The sequence below is a fragment of the Lucilia cuprina genome, chromosome 2, assembly GCF_022045245.1.
Source record: "Lucilia cuprina isolate Lc7/37 chromosome 2, ASM2204524v1, whole genome shotgun sequence".
Taxonomy (NCBI): domain Eukaryota; kingdom Metazoa; phylum Arthropoda; class Insecta; order Diptera; family Calliphoridae; genus Lucilia; species Lucilia cuprina.
Window position 1 is genome coordinate 16,674,973 of NC_060950.1, and position 19,117 is coordinate 16,694,089.

General features: G+C 27.8%; 1 protein-coding gene across 5 annotated transcripts; it reads right to left on the minus strand.

Moving 5' to 3' along the window:
* Positions 1 to 3,308: 3,308 nt before the first annotated feature.
* On the minus strand, positions 3,309 to 18,574 carry LOC111675353 (intersectin-2). 5 transcript variants are annotated; one of them, XM_023436103.2, is made up of 13 exons: positions 18,417 to 18,574; positions 15,997 to 17,133; positions 11,309 to 12,076; positions 10,816 to 11,237; positions 10,431 to 10,704; positions 10,224 to 10,371; positions 9,899 to 10,159; positions 7,709 to 8,334; positions 7,342 to 7,639; positions 6,743 to 7,060; positions 6,199 to 6,472; positions 4,512 to 4,685; positions 3,309 to 3,357 (listed from the first exon to the last, which is right to left on the minus strand). In XM_023436103.2, exons 2-13 carry the CDS (start codon positions 16,158 to 16,160, stop codon positions 3,347 to 3,349), a joined length of 3,738 nt encoding a protein of 1,245 aa, XP_023291871.2. In that variant the 5' UTR covers positions 16,161 to 17,133; positions 18,417 to 18,574; the 3' UTR covers positions 3,309 to 3,346. The 5 variants fall into 5 exon arrangements, with proteins under 5 accessions (XP_023291871.2, XP_023291872.2, XP_023291870.2 ...); XM_023436104.2 differs by lacking the exon at positions 3,309 to 3,357 and having other exon boundaries at positions 4,274 to 4,685; positions 10,828 to 11,237; XM_023436102.2 differs by lacking the exon at positions 3,309 to 3,357 and having other exon boundaries at positions 4,274 to 4,685.
* Positions 18,575 to 19,117: the final 543 nt, after the last annotated feature.

Genomic DNA, 19,117 nt, shown 5'->3' on the forward strand with positions numbered 1-19,117 from the left:
TTATGTTTTTTATAAATATTTATTTATATTTTAGTTTAAAGGCTGACAGAGTGATTGAAACGATTAAGGAAAATTATTACAATTAATATTATTTAATAATGAAGGATTGTTAATGATAATGATGATGATGATTATGTTTATGATTTAATGATAATGTTTTTTTAGATTTTTATGTTTGGTTTATCTGTGAAATGTTTATTGTTTTGTTAATATATAAAGTTTATTTAATTATTTTATTTTTTTGTATTTTTTATTATTTTTTATAACGTTTAACACTTAAATTCTTGTCTTTTTATATACAAATTATTGGAATGATATTGTTTTTTTTTTAATTTATTTTTTTTATTTTTGCTTTCTGGAATATGATATTTTCTTTAAATTTTAGGCATTTTTTTAAATTAATAATTTTATTTATTTATTTGTTTGACATATGTATATAAATTTTTCAAGAAACACTTAAAAAGGTGGTTAATATGTTTATGGATTTTTTGCGTTTTTTTTTTTAATTTTTATTGTTAATTTTTTTTAATATAAATATTTTATTCAAATTTTTGCAAACACCAGAACCTGATTTATAAATTTTTAATACTTTTATGTACAGTGACAAGCATAGTCAAATTCAAAATTCTTTTAATTTATATTGTTTCACTTTATTGAAATATTTTGCTTGACACTGTCTATTGTGTTGTTAATTAACAAAATTACTCTTAAAAAATTTTTTAATGAAAAACACCTAATTAAATGTTTTAATATTTATGTTTAATTTTTATTTTTGTTTTATTTGAATCATTATATAAAAAATGATTGATTTCCCTTTTTTTAAATTTTGCGATTTTTTTCAATAATTTTTTTATTAATTAACTTAAAAAAAGCTTTATATTGTCCTTAATACATATGATTTTTGCTATAATTTTATTTTGGGAGAAAGAACACAATACCCAAGAAACAATTTTAATATTTTCACAATTTTAAATTTCTATACCTAAACTTTTAGCGATAACTTAACTATTCTACAAAAAAAGTTATCGATACCACATCATTTCTATAGAAAAACAACCGAAAAATAGACTTTTCTTAGAAAAGTTTTTGATAATTTGACTTTTTTAAAGAAAAATTATCTATAACTTGAATTTACTAAAGAAAACGTATCGAAACGTTATCGATAACTTGGCCTTTCTATAGAAAAAATATTGATAAATTGACTTTGGAAGAAAAAAATTATCGATAACTTGACTTTTCTATAAAAACATTTTCGACAATTTGTACTATCTATAGAACAACTTAACTTTTCTACAGACAAGTTAAGAATTTCCTATAGAAAACTGTCGATAATTTACATTCTTATAGAAAAGTTATTGATTTCAAAACATTTTTGAGAAAAGTTATCGATTACTTGCCTAATCTATACAAAATTCATAATTTGTTTTTTCTTAAACTATTGATAACTTAATTTTTCTATTGATAATTTATCAACAAGTTTACTTTTCTGTGAAAAGTTATCGATAAGTTAATTTTTCTTTAAAAACAAGTTATCAATAACTTGAATTGACTTGACTTTTTTATAGTCAAGTTATCTATAATTTGACTTTTCTATATTTATAGAAAAGATATCGACAACTTGACTTTATAAAAGAAAAGTTATCGATAACTTGAAATTTCTATAGAAAAGTTATCGACAACTTGACTTTTCCATAGACAAATTATAGATAACTTAACTTTTCTATAGAAAAGTTATCGATAACTTGATTTTTCTATAGAAAAGTTATCGATAATTTAACTTTTCTATAGAATAGTTATCGATAACTAGACTTTTCTATAAAAAGTTATCGATAACTTAACTTTTCTATAGAAAAGTAGTCGATAACTTTTCTACATAAAAGTTATCAATAACTTGACTTTTCTATAGAAAAGTTATCAATAACTTGATTTTTCTATAGAAAAGTTATCGATAACTTGATTTTTCTATAGAAAAGTTATCGATAACTTCATTTTTCTATAGAAAAGTTATCGATAACTTGATTTTTCTATAGAACAGTGTTTGATAACTTGACTTTTCTTTAGAAAAGTTATCGATAACTTGACTTTTCTATAGAAAAGTTATTGATAACTTGACTTTTCTATAGAAAAGTTATTGATAACTTGATTTTTCTATAGAACAGTGTTTGATAACTTGACTTTTCTATAGAAAAGTTATCGATAACTTGACTTTTCTATAGAAAAGTTATCGATAACTTGATTTTTCTATAGAAAAGTTATCGATAACTTAACTTTTCTATAGAATAGTTATCGATAACTAGACTTTTCTATAGAATATTTATCGATAACTAGACTTTTCTATAGAAAAGTTATCGATAATAGAAAAGTTATCGTATCAAAACTTAAACTTGACTTATTTTATAAAATATTTATCCATAACATGCCCCTTTTATAGAACAGTTGCCGATATATAGACTTTTCTTTTTCATATCTATCGATATCTAGACTTTTCCATGGAAAAGTTATCGATAGCTTGATTTCTCTTTAGAAATTTTATCGATGTCCAGATTTGTCTATAAAAAAGTTATCGATAACTTGATTTCTCTTTAGAAAAAAATAACTATATCTAAACTTTTCCATAACCGATAACTTTCCTTCAAAATTGTTTCTCTAATTTATCGTTTTAATATTAAAATATTTATTAGGTATTGTTGCTAATTTTAATGTTATTGTTTGTCATAATGTTGATTATATTAATTATAAATTTTAAACTATTAGCTTAAACATTTATAAACTATTACAAACAACAACATCCTTAAGGAAATATTATCAGAGAAACCCGTAAAAAGATAAACCATTAGGAAATAATTTGTAAAGAAAACAATCTCTCCTAAAAGTATGCCTTCTTTGAAGTTTCAATAACAACATTTCATTCTCAGCGGTTTCTTTTAAATTCTATCAAATAATTTCTAATACTCTTGCACTAATTTAATACTTTTTTGTTGTTTAGCTTGAAAACAAATTTCAAAAAACTTTGCTGTTTAACTTGTCTAATAATGGTCGTATTTATAAGTACAAATATTATTTTTGTATAATTTTTTACTTTTTTGGTTTATGAAACTTGTAACTCTGTTTTTCTATATTTGTTTCCTATACTTTTCTAATTTCATACAATTGTTGTTGTTGTTTTTACTTTGTGGTCTAATGCTTTTTTATAAATAAGTTTTGTTTTTGTTTAAATGTGTTTTGTTTGTTCTTAAGTATTTTAATAAATTTTAAATACAGTTGTAATTTTCTTTAATTTGTTGTTGTTTTGTTTTGGGTTTTTTTACGTAGATCTACCTTAATAAGCGGGTGCTGCCATAACTTGTTATACATTTCCTGGAAATAGAATTAAGTTGGATTTGATGAAATGTTAAAATGTTTAGCCATTAAAGCAATAAAATGAGGGCAAACAAATTGTTATTATTTCGTATACGTATACGTAATATTTATTTCAATAATATCAATCATACGCATGGGAACTGCTCAGTGTCTATGTTTTGCACATTTCTTTGTAAACAAACAAACCTTAATAAAGTTTAAAAATAAATTAAAAACAACAACAACACAAAATTTCAATAAAAAGGTATAATTTTTTATTAAATTAAATTAATTTTTTAAACTAATTAGAAAATAAAAAAAAATTGAAAAACAGAAAAAAATTCAATTTTAAAAAATGAAATAAAAAATAATAATTGCAATTTTATAATTTAAATACATATACATATATAAATATATTTACACACACACGCACATTGGCAACTGGTAATTAAATCAATAATTAATTTAATTAAATGCTAATAAAAAAGAAAAACTTAATATAAGAAAAAGAAAATCAAATACTATACAGAAAATATTTCAATATGAGAAAAATAAAAATAAAACAAAATAAAAGTAGGACACTGATTTTTTAAGAATAATTAAACTTAATTTCACTAAAGAATTGTTACATACTAAATAAAGTTGAATACAAAATGTAGATGTACTTTAATAAATTTTTAAATGAAACATACAAAAATGTATAAATGACAAAATCAAAGACTTGAACTAACTAAACTATGAAAAGAAATAAAAAATATATAAAGCTTAAAGTTAAAGAAATTTCATTTCAAATTAAATTTAAAAAAAAATTTTTGATAAATTTAACAAAACTTAGAATAAAAAAACGTAGGAAAAACAATAATAAACGGAATGTTTTGTATTAAATATCAGATCAGAAAAAAACATACAACATAATTATTAAAAGACCAAAAAATAGTAGAAAAACTAACAGTATATAATTAACAATAATTTATAATTATGTTTTGCATGTAAAAAAAAATGAGAGAGCATTATTGTTAAAATACTTAAAGCACATTGAGGAGTAATTTAAATAATAAGTTTAATTAATTGGTTGGTTGATAGTTTATCAAGAGGGCGGCATTTGTTGTTGAGTTAACACAACTAAATTGTATAAAACTGTGAACATTTTTATTTGCCATTAACTTGCTTACCGGACGTTACGAAGGGACCCACATAATTGCTAGGGAATAGACCAGTTAAACCATTCAATTCACCGCGCCACCATTCGGGTTCATCACGACCCAACACACTTATAATATCATCTTTGTCAAACGATAATTCATCATCGTTTTGTGCTTTGTAGGGATACAGAGCAATAACTTTATCTGTAAATTGAAAGAAAGGTGAAAATAGTTTATTACATATTTCGAAATAATGAGTGAAATAGTGAAAAACTAAATGAATCTACAAAAACTTGAGTTTTCTATAAAAAAAGACATTAAAAAACTAGGTTTTTAAAGAAAATTTGTAAATTACTTAACTTTTTCATAGAAAAGTTATCGATAATTTGACTTTTCTATAGAAAAGTTATCGATAACTTGACTTTTCTGCAGAAAAGTTATCAATAACTTAACTTTTCTATAGACAAATTTTCGATAACTTGAATTTTCTATAAAAAAGTTATCGAGAACTTGATTTTTCTCAATCAAAGTTATCGATATCTTTTCTTTCTTATAGAAAAGTTATCGATAACTTGAATTTTCTATAGAAAAGTTATCGATAACTTGGCTTTTCTATATAAAAGTTATTGATAACTTGACTTTTCTATAGAAAAGTTATCGATAACTTGACTTTTCTATAAAAAAGTTATCGATAACTTGACTTTTCTATAAAAAAGTTATCGATAAGTTAATTTTTCTCTATCAAGATTATCGATATCTTTTCTTTCTTATAGAAAAGGTTTTTTATAGAAAAATTCTCGATAACTTGACTTTTCTATAGAAAAGTTATTGATAACTTTACTTTTCTATAGGAAAGTTATCGATAACTTGACATTTCTATAGAAATGTTATCGATAACTTAACTTTTCTATAGACAAGTTTTCGATAACTTAACTTTTCTAAAGACAAGTTTTCGATAACTTAACTTTTCTATAAAAAAGTTATCGATAACTTGATTTTTCTCTATCAAAGTTATCGATAACTTGACATTTGTATAGAAAAGTTATCGATAACTTGACTTTTCTATAGAAAAGTTATCGATAACTTGGCTCTTTTATAGAAAAGTTATCGATAACTTGACTTTTCTTTAGAAAAGTTATCGATAACTTGACATTTCTATAGAAATGTTATCGATAACTTAACTTTTCTATAGACAAGTTTTCGATAACTTAACTTTTCTATAGACAAGTTTTCGATAACTTAACTTTTCTATAAAAAAGTTATCGATAACTTGATTTTTCTCTATCAAAGTTATCGATAACTTTTCTTTCTTATAGAAAAGGTATCGATAACTTCACTTTTCTATAGAAAAATTACCGATAACTTTACTTTTCTACAGAAACGTTATCGATAACTTAATTTTTCTATAGAAAAATTATCGATAACTTAGCTTTTCTATAGAAAACTTATCGATAACTTGACTTTTCTATAGAAAAGTTATTGATAACTTTATTTTTCTCTATCAAAGTTATCGATAACTTGACTTTTCTATATCGTTATCGTTATCGGTTACTTGACTTAACTATATAGAAGTTATCGGTTATTTGACTTTTCTATACAGAAGTTATCGTTAAATTAACTTTTCAATTCAATTTTCTATAAAAAATATCGATAACTTGACTTTTTTAATGACAATTTATCAATAATTTGTTTTTTTTTACTCGAAACTCCCACTTACCCAAAATCGTTTCAGTCATTTCAATGCGACTGCCAGAGACTGGAGTATTACGACCACTATTGCGACCACCCTGCAACACCTTCACAAACGTGGCAGGGAACCAACCAATTTGTCTTCGTCGGCCCTTAGCTTGTAGTTCACCCTCCCACCAACCGGAATCGGTCTTTTTGCGTATCATTATCAATTGACCGCGGGTTAGAGAAAGCTGTTCACTGCTGGTAGCCTCATAGGGAGCAATAACTTGTGCTATTTCCGAACGTTTAGCTCGCATACCCTAGACAAAAGTGAAAATGAAATGAAAACATGACATTAAAATCAACTTTAAACAAACCTAAAGAAAGACACTTTAGAATACTTAGTTTTGGAAACATTTAAAAAGGAAAAATTTGATAATAATTATTGAAAACAATAACATAAAAAAGCATTACACATAAACGTAGAAGCAATAGAAATACATTTAGATAAATAGATACGCAAACCATAACATATGTTTGATTAAGATACAATAGTTAGAAGTACAAGAAAAAAAAATTGTTTTAATTACTGGAGTCATGGAAGAAGTACGTGACATGGGACGACTATAAGATTCTGCGGGTTCACTTGATTGTGTCTTATTATTCGATTGGGTATTTATTTGTGATACTTCCGTGTCCAGTTCTTCATTTGTACGTGTTTCTTCGGCAGCAGCGGCAGCAGCCGATGCTGATTTCGTATCGGCGGCATACATGTCTGTAGCAGAAGCAGCAGGTGGCATATCATTAGTTAATGGCGATTGCTGGTCTAATTGTTGATCTTGCAAAGCTGGGCTGGCCGCAATGTCAGAGGTTATTTGATTTTGAGCATTGCCATTATAAGTATTATCCTAGAGTAGGAAATGAGAGAGAGAGACAGAGAGAAACACAAAAATGTTTGGAATTTACGATTAGGAAAAGGATTTAATTGCAATGAATGTAAATGTATGTGTGAGTTTATTACAAAAATTGTTTGTTTTCTTGTTGCTGCTCAAGTTTTCTTTGCAAGTTATCGTATTCTTTCATTATTTGCATACAAACAACATTATATTGGTTAGTCATGATGATTCATTAACACATTAACCAAAAAAAAAGTAAAACTCTTAACTACATTCAAACGGGGTATACTTACCTTGAAGGTATCATCATAGGCTGATGTCATATCAGTTTCTGTACTGGCGATGGCTGCTGAACCGCCTACATCCGCTTTTTGTACATAATTTGAGGGAAACATACCAGTGCGATTGCCTATTGTACCCGTCCACCAGTCACCTTCCTTCTTAATTACCATCACCATTTCACCGGCGCTAAAGGTTAAGTCTCCGGCTTCTGCTGATTCATAAGGATAAGCGGCTATATAATATTCAACATCGCCATTATATGTATCTGTAGGAGCCTCCACAGCTTGTGTGGTATCTGCGGTAGTTGTTCTAATAAAAGATGAAAATAATTCCCATAAACCCATTATAATTTATATCGTTTCTTCTTCCTATCCTTACCCATACTGTTGACTATTATCATTGTAAGAATCTTGTGCTGTAAAGTCTTGTGTTGTCGCCGTTATACCCGCCTCTTCGTCCATTTTTTCCACATATGTTTCGGGGAACCAACCGGTATGACCATTTATTTCACCAGCCAACCAACCCGGCTCAGCATTTTGTTCTAACGGCACAAATATTATATCGCCAGGAACAAATGATATTTCATCAGCATTACGTGCTGAAAATTCATAAACGGCACGATATTTAACAAAACCTTCGGGCGCTGGACCGCTAGTGTCCACCGCATTTGCAACCGGTTCTGCTGTTAGATCAGCACTATTATCATTTGTTATTCCAGCATATTGATCAATACTCGATGTTGTAGTAGCACCCCATGCTGAGCCTGTATCCCAAGCAGAGGTGGCTGCTGTGACATTTTCGTTTTTCTTATTGTATTTCATTTCGAGTATTTGGGTACGTTGTTTGTCGTAATCCGCATAGAGTTCTTCACATTTTGTAATAAGATCGGATAATTCGGTTTTGACTTCGGTTACTGTTATATCGTGAGAGTTAATATCTTCTTTTTTCGATTCGATTTCTTTGCGTATATTTTCGACTTTATCTTTGAGTTGTTTAATAATAATCTGGGGAAAAAGAGTAATTATAATTGTGGAAATTTATTGGTGAGAACTTGTGACTTCACTTTCTTGGGAAATATAATCAATAAGTTTTTTCTATAGAAAATTTATCGATAACTAGACTTTTCTATAGAAAAGTTATCAATAACTCGAATTTTCTATAGAAAAGTTATCGATTACTTATGTTTACTATAGAAAAGTCTCCGATAACTTGAATTTTCAATAAATAAGTTATCGATTTTTATGAAAGTTATCGATAACTTGACATTTCTATAAAGGTCGATAACTTGACCTTTCAATAGAAAACTATAGAAAAGTTATCGATTACTTATGTTTACTATAGAAAAGTCTCCGATAACTTGAATTTTCAATAAAAAAAGTTATCGATTTTTATGAAAGTTATCGAGAACTTGACATTTCTATAGAAAAGTTATCGATAACTTGACCTTTCCATAGAAAACTTATCGACATCTTGACTTCTGTGTAAAACAGTTAACGATAACTTGACTTTTCTATGTAAAAGTTATCGATAACTTGACTTTTCTATAGAAAAGTTATCGATAACTTGACTATTCTATAAAAAAGTTATCGATAACACGACATTTCTATAGAATAGATAGAGACTATTCTATAGAATTTTTCGATAACAGGTTTTTTCTATAGAAAAGTGAACGATAACTTGACATTTCTATAGAAGAGTTATCTATAACTTGATCTTTCCATAGAAAAGCTATCGGCATCTTGACTTTTGTATAGAAGAGTTATCGATAACTTGACTTTTCTATAGAAAAGATATCGATAACTTGACTTTTCTATAAAAATGTTATCGATAACTTGACTTTTCTATAGAAAAGTTATCGATAACTTGACTTTTCTATAGAAAAGTTTTCGATAACTTGACTTTTCTATAGAAAAGTCATCGATAACTTGACTTTTCTATAGAAAAGTTATCGATAACTTGACTTTTCTATAGAAAAGTTATCGATAACTTGACTTTTCTATAGAAAAGTTATCGATAACTTGACTTTTCTATAGAAAAGTTATCGATAACTTGACTTTTCTATAGAAAAGTTATCGATAACTTGACTTTTCTATAGAAAAGTTATCGATAACTTGACTTTTCTATAGAAAAGTTATCGATAACTTGACTTTTCTATAGAAAAGTTATCGATAACTTGACTTTTCTATAGAAAAGTTATCGATAACTTGACTTTTCTATAGAAAAGATATCGATAACTTGACTTTTCTATAGAAAAGTTATCGATAACTTGACTTTTCTATAGAAAAGTTATCGATAACTTGACTTTTCTATAGAAAAGTTATCGATATCTTGACTTTTCTATAGAAGAGTTATCGATAAATTGACTTTTCTATAGAATAGTTATCGATAAATCAAATTTTTTAAAGAAAAGTTATAGATTACTTGAATTTAAAAAAAAAGTTATCGATTATTATGTTTTTTTTTTAGAAAAGTTATCCATATTTTTTCTTTACAAAAGTTTTCGATGAATTATCTTTAGAAAAGCTATGGACAAGTTTGTTTTCTTTTTTAAATTTCACATTTCCTTACTTGTTTATTAGCAAACGCAGCGGTCAACTGTTCCTGTTGACCCACATCTCCAGTAATGGCAGCAGCCTTAGCTTTAGCATCCCACTTAGCACGCTCTTGAGTCAATTGCAAAAGTTTAGCATTTTGTTCTTTAATACGAGCCTTTAACTGGGACATATCAGACATTGAGGTATCACGTTGTGAACGCATGCCATCAATGACGGACTTAACATTTGTGACACCAGCACGTGTCTCGCAAATTTTTTGCGAAAGATCTTTGATCTAAAGAAACATACGAATAATTTTAATACAAAAATCCATTTCAAATTCAAAATCAACAGATAACCTTTTCATTTAAAGTGCTTAATTCCACATTAAGTTGTGTATTGTGGGCTTTTTGTTTTAAAACACGCTCCTGTTCGCGTTGCTTTTGCGAGTTCAATTCAGCAATGCGTGCCTGCTCCCATTCCAACAGACGTTGCTTTTCAAGTTCCCTTTTAAAAGTAGGAAATTATAATTGTTTTAAATAAAAAATATATATTTTAAAATTTACTTTCTGGCTGCTTCTTTGGCTTCTAGTTCACGTTTTCGTTGTTCTTCTCTTTCAAGTTCCAATTCACGTTGCTTTTGCAACTGCCGTTCCAATTCTTCTTGCTGTTTTCGCTCCGCCTCCAAGCGAGCTTTTTCACGTTTTTCCGCTTCTTCTCGTTCTTTGCGTTCACGTTCTTCTTTCTCTTTGCGTTGCTGGTCCTGTAACAGCTTACGTCGTCTATCCAGCTCAGCCTGACCTTTATCAAAGTTTTCTTTGCGTTTATCTTCAAAGGAAGCTGTAAGATATTTACAACAATTTAATAAAATTTTGTGTGAGAAATGTTAGAAAATTTGCAATTCTTCTTAAAAAAAAACTTATAAGAGAAATAATAAAAGAAAGTTCCTACTTTGAGGCAAACCTGCTAAAGGATCATCGGCAGCGCCTTGTGAAGATACCGAAGCATGTCTGGAAGTGGGCTGGGAGCCAGGCCTAGAGCTAGCGCCCGACACTGAACTAGTACGTGATTTAGCTTTACGAAAACTGGGTGGTATCCAATCCAGCGGTAAAGTTGGTGGTATCTTTTCACCAGTCATGGCCTTGTCACACAAAAACATGGCCAAAATGAATTCATCACAACTTAAACGACCATCACTATCCAAATCGGACAGAGTCCAAATTTGTGCCAAAGTAGCTTGAGGTAATTTACTTTGTACTAAAATACCACGAGCTTGAACACCAGTCAAATAGCCAGTACGATTACGATCGGTGGCATTGAAAACTTGAGTATATTTACGTTTGGCGGGTGCCTTAACCGCCCATTCGGCTTGTCTGCAATTAAAAGACAAATAGCAAATAAATTAGTTGTTTCTTTATTATTTTAATGCCTAAAAGAAACTTACGGTGATTCTAAAGAAGGAGCCCTTTCTGAAATGGACATACTACGACTGGGAGGATTACTGGTTGGTGGTGTCACTTTAGGTTCATTAGCCGTGGGTGGCGTTACCAGCTTTGGAGCTGCAGGAACTGGCGGTGGTATACCAGGTACTGCGGCTGTTGGCATAACGCCAGGAACACCAGGCATACCAGGAACTACACCAGGTACCATGCCAGGCATCATGGGAACCGGTGGTACAACTGGCATAGCACCCGGCTGAGTAACTACCGGCATTCCTGCTACGCCAGCAACACCGGGAACGCCAGTTGATGCCGGTATCATTGCAGACGGCATTACGGGTACTGCACCAGCCACTTGCTGCATGGGTGGTATACCAGCCATGGCGGTAGGAGCCATACTAGCCTGTGGTACAATACCGGGCAATGTACCGGGTACCATGCCAGGTACTATGGGTACAGCACCGGCCATGGGTGCAATGGGAGCAGCTGTAGGTACTGCAGCTGCTGCCATTGCTACATTTGTCATTGGTGCTGGTGGTATTTCCGGCTTCACTGAACCAGCTACATTCTTAAGAGGATCTAAAGGACTTAAACTGCCGGCGCCAGTTGGCGTTAGAGTTGGTGTCGTACCCATCGATGTCAACGACACCAATAGTGTGGGAGGCAAAGCTTTAGGTACCTCCATGCCGCGTAATTTTAAATTTATTAGTTTACATGCAATACTAAACTCATTAATATTCATTTTGCCATCAGAATCCGTATCAGCCAAAGCCCTGTGTATAGAAAATATGAAAAAAGAACACAATTATAAATAAATAAAAATACTTTTTTATAAATAAATAAGCAAACATAAAGTGTTATCAGCATCTTTTTAATAACATAAAAAAATAAAACAAAAAGTGGGCGATGTATGAAAATGATTCACACATTTGTTTAAATAAATAAATAAATATAATGATAAGAAGATTTATACGTTTTAATTGAAACGAAAAATTTGTCTTGACATTTAAGCTAATCATAATTAAGTCTAATATTCCCTATTCAAAAGTAAAAAAATTAGAATTTTCTGCAAAAAATTATCAATATCTGGACTTTTTTTTATCGATTGTTTGACTTTTCAAGGGAAAAGTTAGAAAAGTAGAAAGGTTATCGATAACTTTTCTTTTCTATAAAAAAGTTATCGATTACCTGAAATGTCCATTAAAAATTATTGATCACTTAACTTATCGATAACTTGACTTTTCTATAGAAAAGTTATCGATAACTTGACTTGTCTTTAGAAAAGTTATCGATAGCTTGTCTTTTCTATAGAAAAGTTATCGATAGCTTGTCGTTTCTATAGAAAAGTAATTGATAACTTGACTTTTCTATAGAAAAGTTATCGATAACTTGACTTTTCTATAGAAAAGTTATCGATAACTTGACTTTTCTATAGAAAAGTTATCGATAACTTGACTTTTCTATAGAAAAGTTATCAATAACTTGACTTTTCTATAGAAAAGTTATCGATAACTTGACTTTTCTATAGAAAAGTTATCGATAACTTGACTTTTCTATAGAAAAGTTATCGATAACTTGATTTTTCTATAGAAAAGTTATCGATAACTTGACTTTTCTATTGAATTTATCGATAACTTGACTTTTCTATTGAAGTTATCGATAACTTGACTTTTCTTTAGAAAGGTTATCGATAACTTAATTTTCCTTAAGAAAATTTATCGATAACTTGATTTTTCTATAGAAAAGTTATCGATAACTTGATTTTTCTAAAGAAAAGTTATCGATAACTTGACTTTTCTACAGAAAAGTTATCGATAACTTATCTTTATTATAGAAAAGTTATCGATAACTTGTCTTTATTATAGAAAATTTATAGATAACTTGTCTTTTCTATAGAGAAGTTATCGATACCTCGTCTTTTCTATAATCTAAAGAAAAGTTATTGATAACTTAACTTTTCGTTATTGACAACTTGACTTTTTTGTAAAAACGTTATGGATAAATTGATTTCTATAGAAAAGTTATCGCTTAATTTAATGTTCTATATAAATAACTTTACATTTCTCTAGGCATGTTATCAATAGTTTTTCTATTAAAAAACTTATTAATTCTTTTAAAAACTCTACTTTTCCAAAGTACACTTTCATTCAAACATATTTAAAAATCTTTAAAACTACTTGAAATTAAGAATTTAAAATGAACAAACATTTTCATATAAATTAACAGATGCAATGCCATTTAATAATATATGAATACATATGTATGTGTACGAAAGAATATTAAAATGAAAAAGATCTTTTCATAACATTTCAACTGTAAATAATTGTTTTATTTACCGCAAACATATGAATGAAAAGAAAATTTAATAAAAACGCGAAGTACCATAAATTAAAATTTATACTTGTTTTTATAGGTAAAATTGAGTGCAACAAAATGTATTATATCTTTGATAAACTTTTAATAGAACATAAATTTAATTTCCAATGTATTCTGTTTAATGAAAAGTTTTACGATAAATTCTATGTAAATATTAATCTCCAAAAACTCCCCATTTTATATTATAATTATATCATCATTATGTTTGAACATATGACAAACAGTTAAACAGTTGTCAAATATTTAATAATTTATTATTATATTTTATTTTATTTTTTTTTAATAAATAATGCAGTAAAAAATGCTAAACAATAAACTTTAGAAAATTTATGAATAATCAATAAAATATTAAAATATGCAGCATAAAGTTTTAAAAGACATGCACAAAAAAATGTGTATTAAAAGAAAATTTCTATTTGTTTGGTAAAATGCCAGGATTTATACTTGTTTTCCCCACAATTTAGAAACAAAAGCAACAACATTTTAGAGTTGCTGTCATGTTAATATACTAAAGTAAAATTGTTTACATTGTTTTTTATGAATTTCAAACAGTTACAAACATTTAAAAATAATACAAAAAAATCAATTTTATATACGCTTAAAATAAGGCTTAACACTTGAAGGCATTAATGAAGAGTTATTAAACTCTAATAAGAAAACACAGTCCTAAATAAATGTGAATTTTAGAATAACTAAAGTTTTTATGGCAAAGTTATCAATTACCCGCTTGCTATTAGAAAGCTATCGAATTCCTGATACTTGTATAGAAAAGTTATCGATAACTTGTCTTTTTTATAAAAATGTTGTAAATAATATGTCTTTAATATAGAAAAGCTATCTATAACTCATCTTTTATATAGAAGATATCGATAACTTGACTTGACTTTTTTATAGAAATGTAATGATAGCTTGTCTTTTTTATAGAAAAGTAATTGATAGATTGTCTTCTCTTTAGAAAAGTTATCGATAACTTGTCTTCTCTTTAGAAAAGTTATCGATAACTTGTCTTTTCTATAGAAAAGTTATCGATAACTTGTCTTTTCTATAGAAAAGTTATCGATATTTTGTCTTTTCTATAGAAAAGTTATCGATAACTTGTCTTTTCTATAGAAAAGTTATCGATAACATGTCTTTTCTTTAGAAAAGGTATCGATAACTTGTTTTTTCTATAGAAAAGTTATCGATAACTTGTCTTTTCTATAGAAAAGTTATCGATAACTTCACTTTTCTATAGAAAAGTAATCGATAACTTGTCTTTTCTATAGAAAAGTTTGTCTTTTGTATTTTGTCTTTTCTTTAGAAAAGTTATCGATATCTTGCCTTTCCTATAGAGAAGTTATAGATAATTTAACATTTCTATAGAAAAGTTATCGATAACTTGTCTTTTCTATAGAGAAGTTATAGATAACATGTCTTTTCTATGTTCAATAACATGTCATAGTTTTCGATAACTTCTATTATTTATGGAAAAGTTATCGATAACTTGTCTTTTCTATAGAAAAGTTATCGATAATTTTATTATTTGTAAAAAAGTTATTGAAAACTTTCCGTTTCTATTAAAAAGTTATCGAGAACTTGTCCTTTATTAAAAACGACAAGTTATATATAGAAACGATATCGATAACTTGTTTTTTTATAGGAGTGTTATCGATAACATGTCTTTTTTTAAAAAAGTTATCGATAACACGTCTTTTTTAGTAAATTCATAGATAACAAGACTTTTCTGGAAAAGTCATCGATAAATTGACTTTTCTGTAGAAAATTTATCGATAACTTGAATTTTCTATAGAAAATTTATCGATAACTTGACTTTTCTATAAAAAATTTTCGATAACTTGACTTTTTTCTATCTCTATAGAAAATTTATCGATAACATGACTTTTTTATGAAAAAGTTATTGATAACTAGACGTTTCTGGGGAAAAGTTCTCTTCAAAAAAAGTAATTGTTAAATAGACTTTTATACAAAAAGGTATCAATAACTTCACTTTTCCTTAGGAATATAATAGATAACTTTTCTGTTGATTCTTCTTGGATTCTTATTAACAAACTATATATTTTTAATTTTAAGATATCAAATATAAATTTAAAGTAGTTTATTAAAGTAAAAACATTTTTTTCAACACTCCAATTAGTACTAAATAATTATTAGTTTGAAATAACAAATAAATATAGCACCTCTTCCCTAACATATTTTACAAATAATTACAGTTCTAAAAGCTCTAAAATTAGTTAAATAAAAATTAGAAACTCCAAACAAAAACTACTACATAATCTCAATAATAATTACAAAAACAAATAAAAGTGTTATGACTCACCATATTTGACCAAGTATCAAAGGCGGCAATTGAGATTGTAAAAAGAAACCTTTGGCTTGGGCACCGGTAACAAAACCATTTTGCGGTTGCAAAGCCTTAAATTGTTCTTGATATTTCAATTTTTCACGTTGGGTTATAACCCAGGGATCTGTAGCTGGATTCATTGTGGAATTTTTACTAATACTACTGGCGGTGGCAACGATTTTGATTTACAAAATAAGCAACCAGTCGTTTAAGGAATTAGTAAGTTAGTTTGTTACAGCAAATGCAAGTTGATGGAAGAAAACTATGTATTTCTTTTTTTTTTTTTTTTTTCTTGTCTATACTTTTATATAGTTTTTTTCTTTAGTTTCTGAAATTAGGCCAATGCACTTAAATTTGTTTAAGTTCTCTGCGTACAGAAGTAGAAGAAGAAGATGAACGAACGAACAGTGACGTACAACTATAAAAATATATGACGACACACTTGGATCTATTGTATTTATTGTATTTCGGGAGCTTTTGTCTTGAATTAAAGAAAGTACAAAACCCGATGAGGAGCTCTAAATTTTTTAAGTGTTTTTTTTTATTCCTTAAATGATAGGGATTGAAACTTATGCTTTTAGTGCTCCAGTTTTTGTTGTGTTTTCTATTTGCCAATGGGTTGTTGTTTTCTGTTTGTCGGGAATCTTTGGATTCTATTGTTTTTCTTGTTGTCGCCTTTTAGTTTGTTGGAATTTAATTTTTTTTTCCTGCTTAGTTTTGCTTATATTTTTGTTGTACTACTGGGCGCCCGTATAAAAAAAAGTCTTTCTTTTCTGTACTTCTTTCTCGTGTTGTATTCTCGTACTATATTTTTTCTTCCTTTCTATTGCGTTTGCGTTTGCTTTTCGTGTGGTTATTGTTGTTATTGCCTTAACTCCCACCACCACCTTTTCGTTTCAGTGAGTGTGCTGGTTATGTAGTTTATGTTGATGATGAGGATGATGTTGATGATGTTTTTGTAGTTGTTGTTGTTGTTCTCGTTCTGCTGCTGCTCTTCGTTTTTCAGCTACTTTTTATTCTGCTTTAGATTTCTGATTTGTAGATATTTATTAATGGTTATTATTTCGTTAAAGTTGTTCGTTTTGCTGCTCTGCTTTCAAAAATAGTAGATTGCTATTTTTGTGTTTGGGTTTGGAGATAATTTATTATTAAATAAAAGAAACAATTAATGAATTTGGTTGAGAATTATTAGGTCCTTTATACAGAAAATATGTCAATAATTAGAAAGTTATTGAAAATATTACTTTTTATTAAAAATTTATTGATATTATGACATTTCTAAAGATATGTTATCGATAATGTAATTAATGTTTAAACAAATTAACAATAACTTGTTTTTTTTTAAAATTATCAATAAAATGATTTCTCTCTAGAAAAGTGATCGATATTTTCATTCATATATAGAAATATTATTGCTAAATATACTTTTCTCAAAAAAATTATCGATAACTTAAATTTTATAAAGAAAAGTTATCTACAAGTTGACTTTTATATTAAAAGTCTATAGGAAGTTATCAAATGCTTCTTTAAAAAAAAATTTATCGATAAATTGACTTTTATACAAAAAAGTCTGATTTTATATGAAAAGGTAATCGATAACCTGATTATAGGTATCTACAGAATTCTATTTTCTATAGAAAAGTTATCAAAAGCTTGACTCTTTTTTATAAATAATCGATCTCTTGAATTATCTATAGAAAAGCAATCGAATACTTGCTTCTAAATTGAGGTTTATTGCTACTCCACCCGCTTTTAGAGGAATGAAATTATAGGGGTTTTATTGCAGTTCAAGATTGACTTTCTATAACGTTGCCGGCTTTTGGTCGAACAGACCCCCGGCCTGTAAAAACATTAACTATTTTAAGCTCTACAACTTTAAAATAAATTTTAAAAGAATTTTACTAATATTCATACAACCACACTGAAAAACCTAAAAATATTCCAATAGCAATGGAATCCTGGGCCCGTTTATTAACAGAAAACTTCTTATATGAAATAATTACATGTATCATGTATGAAAAGTTATAAAAAAACACGACGCAGCAGAGAAAAACAAACGCAGGCAGAGCCAACACCAGCACTGTATGTGTATCCCGTAAGTATTTTAATAAACGAAGAAAAAAATTACGATAGTGTAAAACAAGAAAAAAATTTTATGAAAGAAATATTTTTTTTCTTAAAGCAAAATAAACTTAAACTGTTCTCTAATTAAAAACACACATTGCATTAAAAAGATTTCTTTTTGTAAAGCTTAAATTAACACATACAATTTTCATTATTTTTTTTCTTTTCATCACACAAGAACAAAAAAATTTCTTTACATTTTCATCAATAGCAAATTTTCAACTTTAAATTTCTTTGGAAATATTACTTTTTCGAACACAATTTCAACTCACTTTAGAACTTTAGCTTGCGTTTAATAATATTTTGCAAAAAATTTTATTAAAATCTTAAGATTTTGCCCGTAAATTTTAAAATTTTCTTGCGTTTTGTATTCCGTAATTTTTGTGAATTGGAAAATTTTTCTACTACTATTCGCAAACGTCACTTTTTTAATCAATAAATTTGGGGTTAACATGTTGCCATATTGTTGTTCTTTTAACTCTTGGGCAATTATGCGTTTTGTCAAAATGTTCCTTTAAAAAAATAGTTAAATAGTGGGCTTCACTAGCAAATTGTTTGTGTTTGTTGTTTTTTAATTAATCTATTGTTTTAAATAAACAACTTCTTAAATAAATAAACAAAAAAATTGCAATTTTTATTTATGTTATAAACAAAAGCTGAGAGTTGTGAAATTTTATTAAAATTAAAGTTACCATATTTGTCTAATTTGTAGTTGAAAGGAGAAAAAAGGTACGGTTAAAGTTTAATATTAAAATAGTTAAAACAAAAGAACTTAAATTATAATTTAATGATTTTTAGTAGTAATTTTTAAGTATAATTAGTTATACGTTAGTTGTATAACATGCTAATGAATTTAATTGCTAGCATTAAGGGATCATTAATTAAAATTTTACTTAAAACAAATGAATCTTTAAGCAACATTTATCGTCGCGACACGTTGCTGTGTCGCCAAGGCGCTTAAGAAAATGAAGAA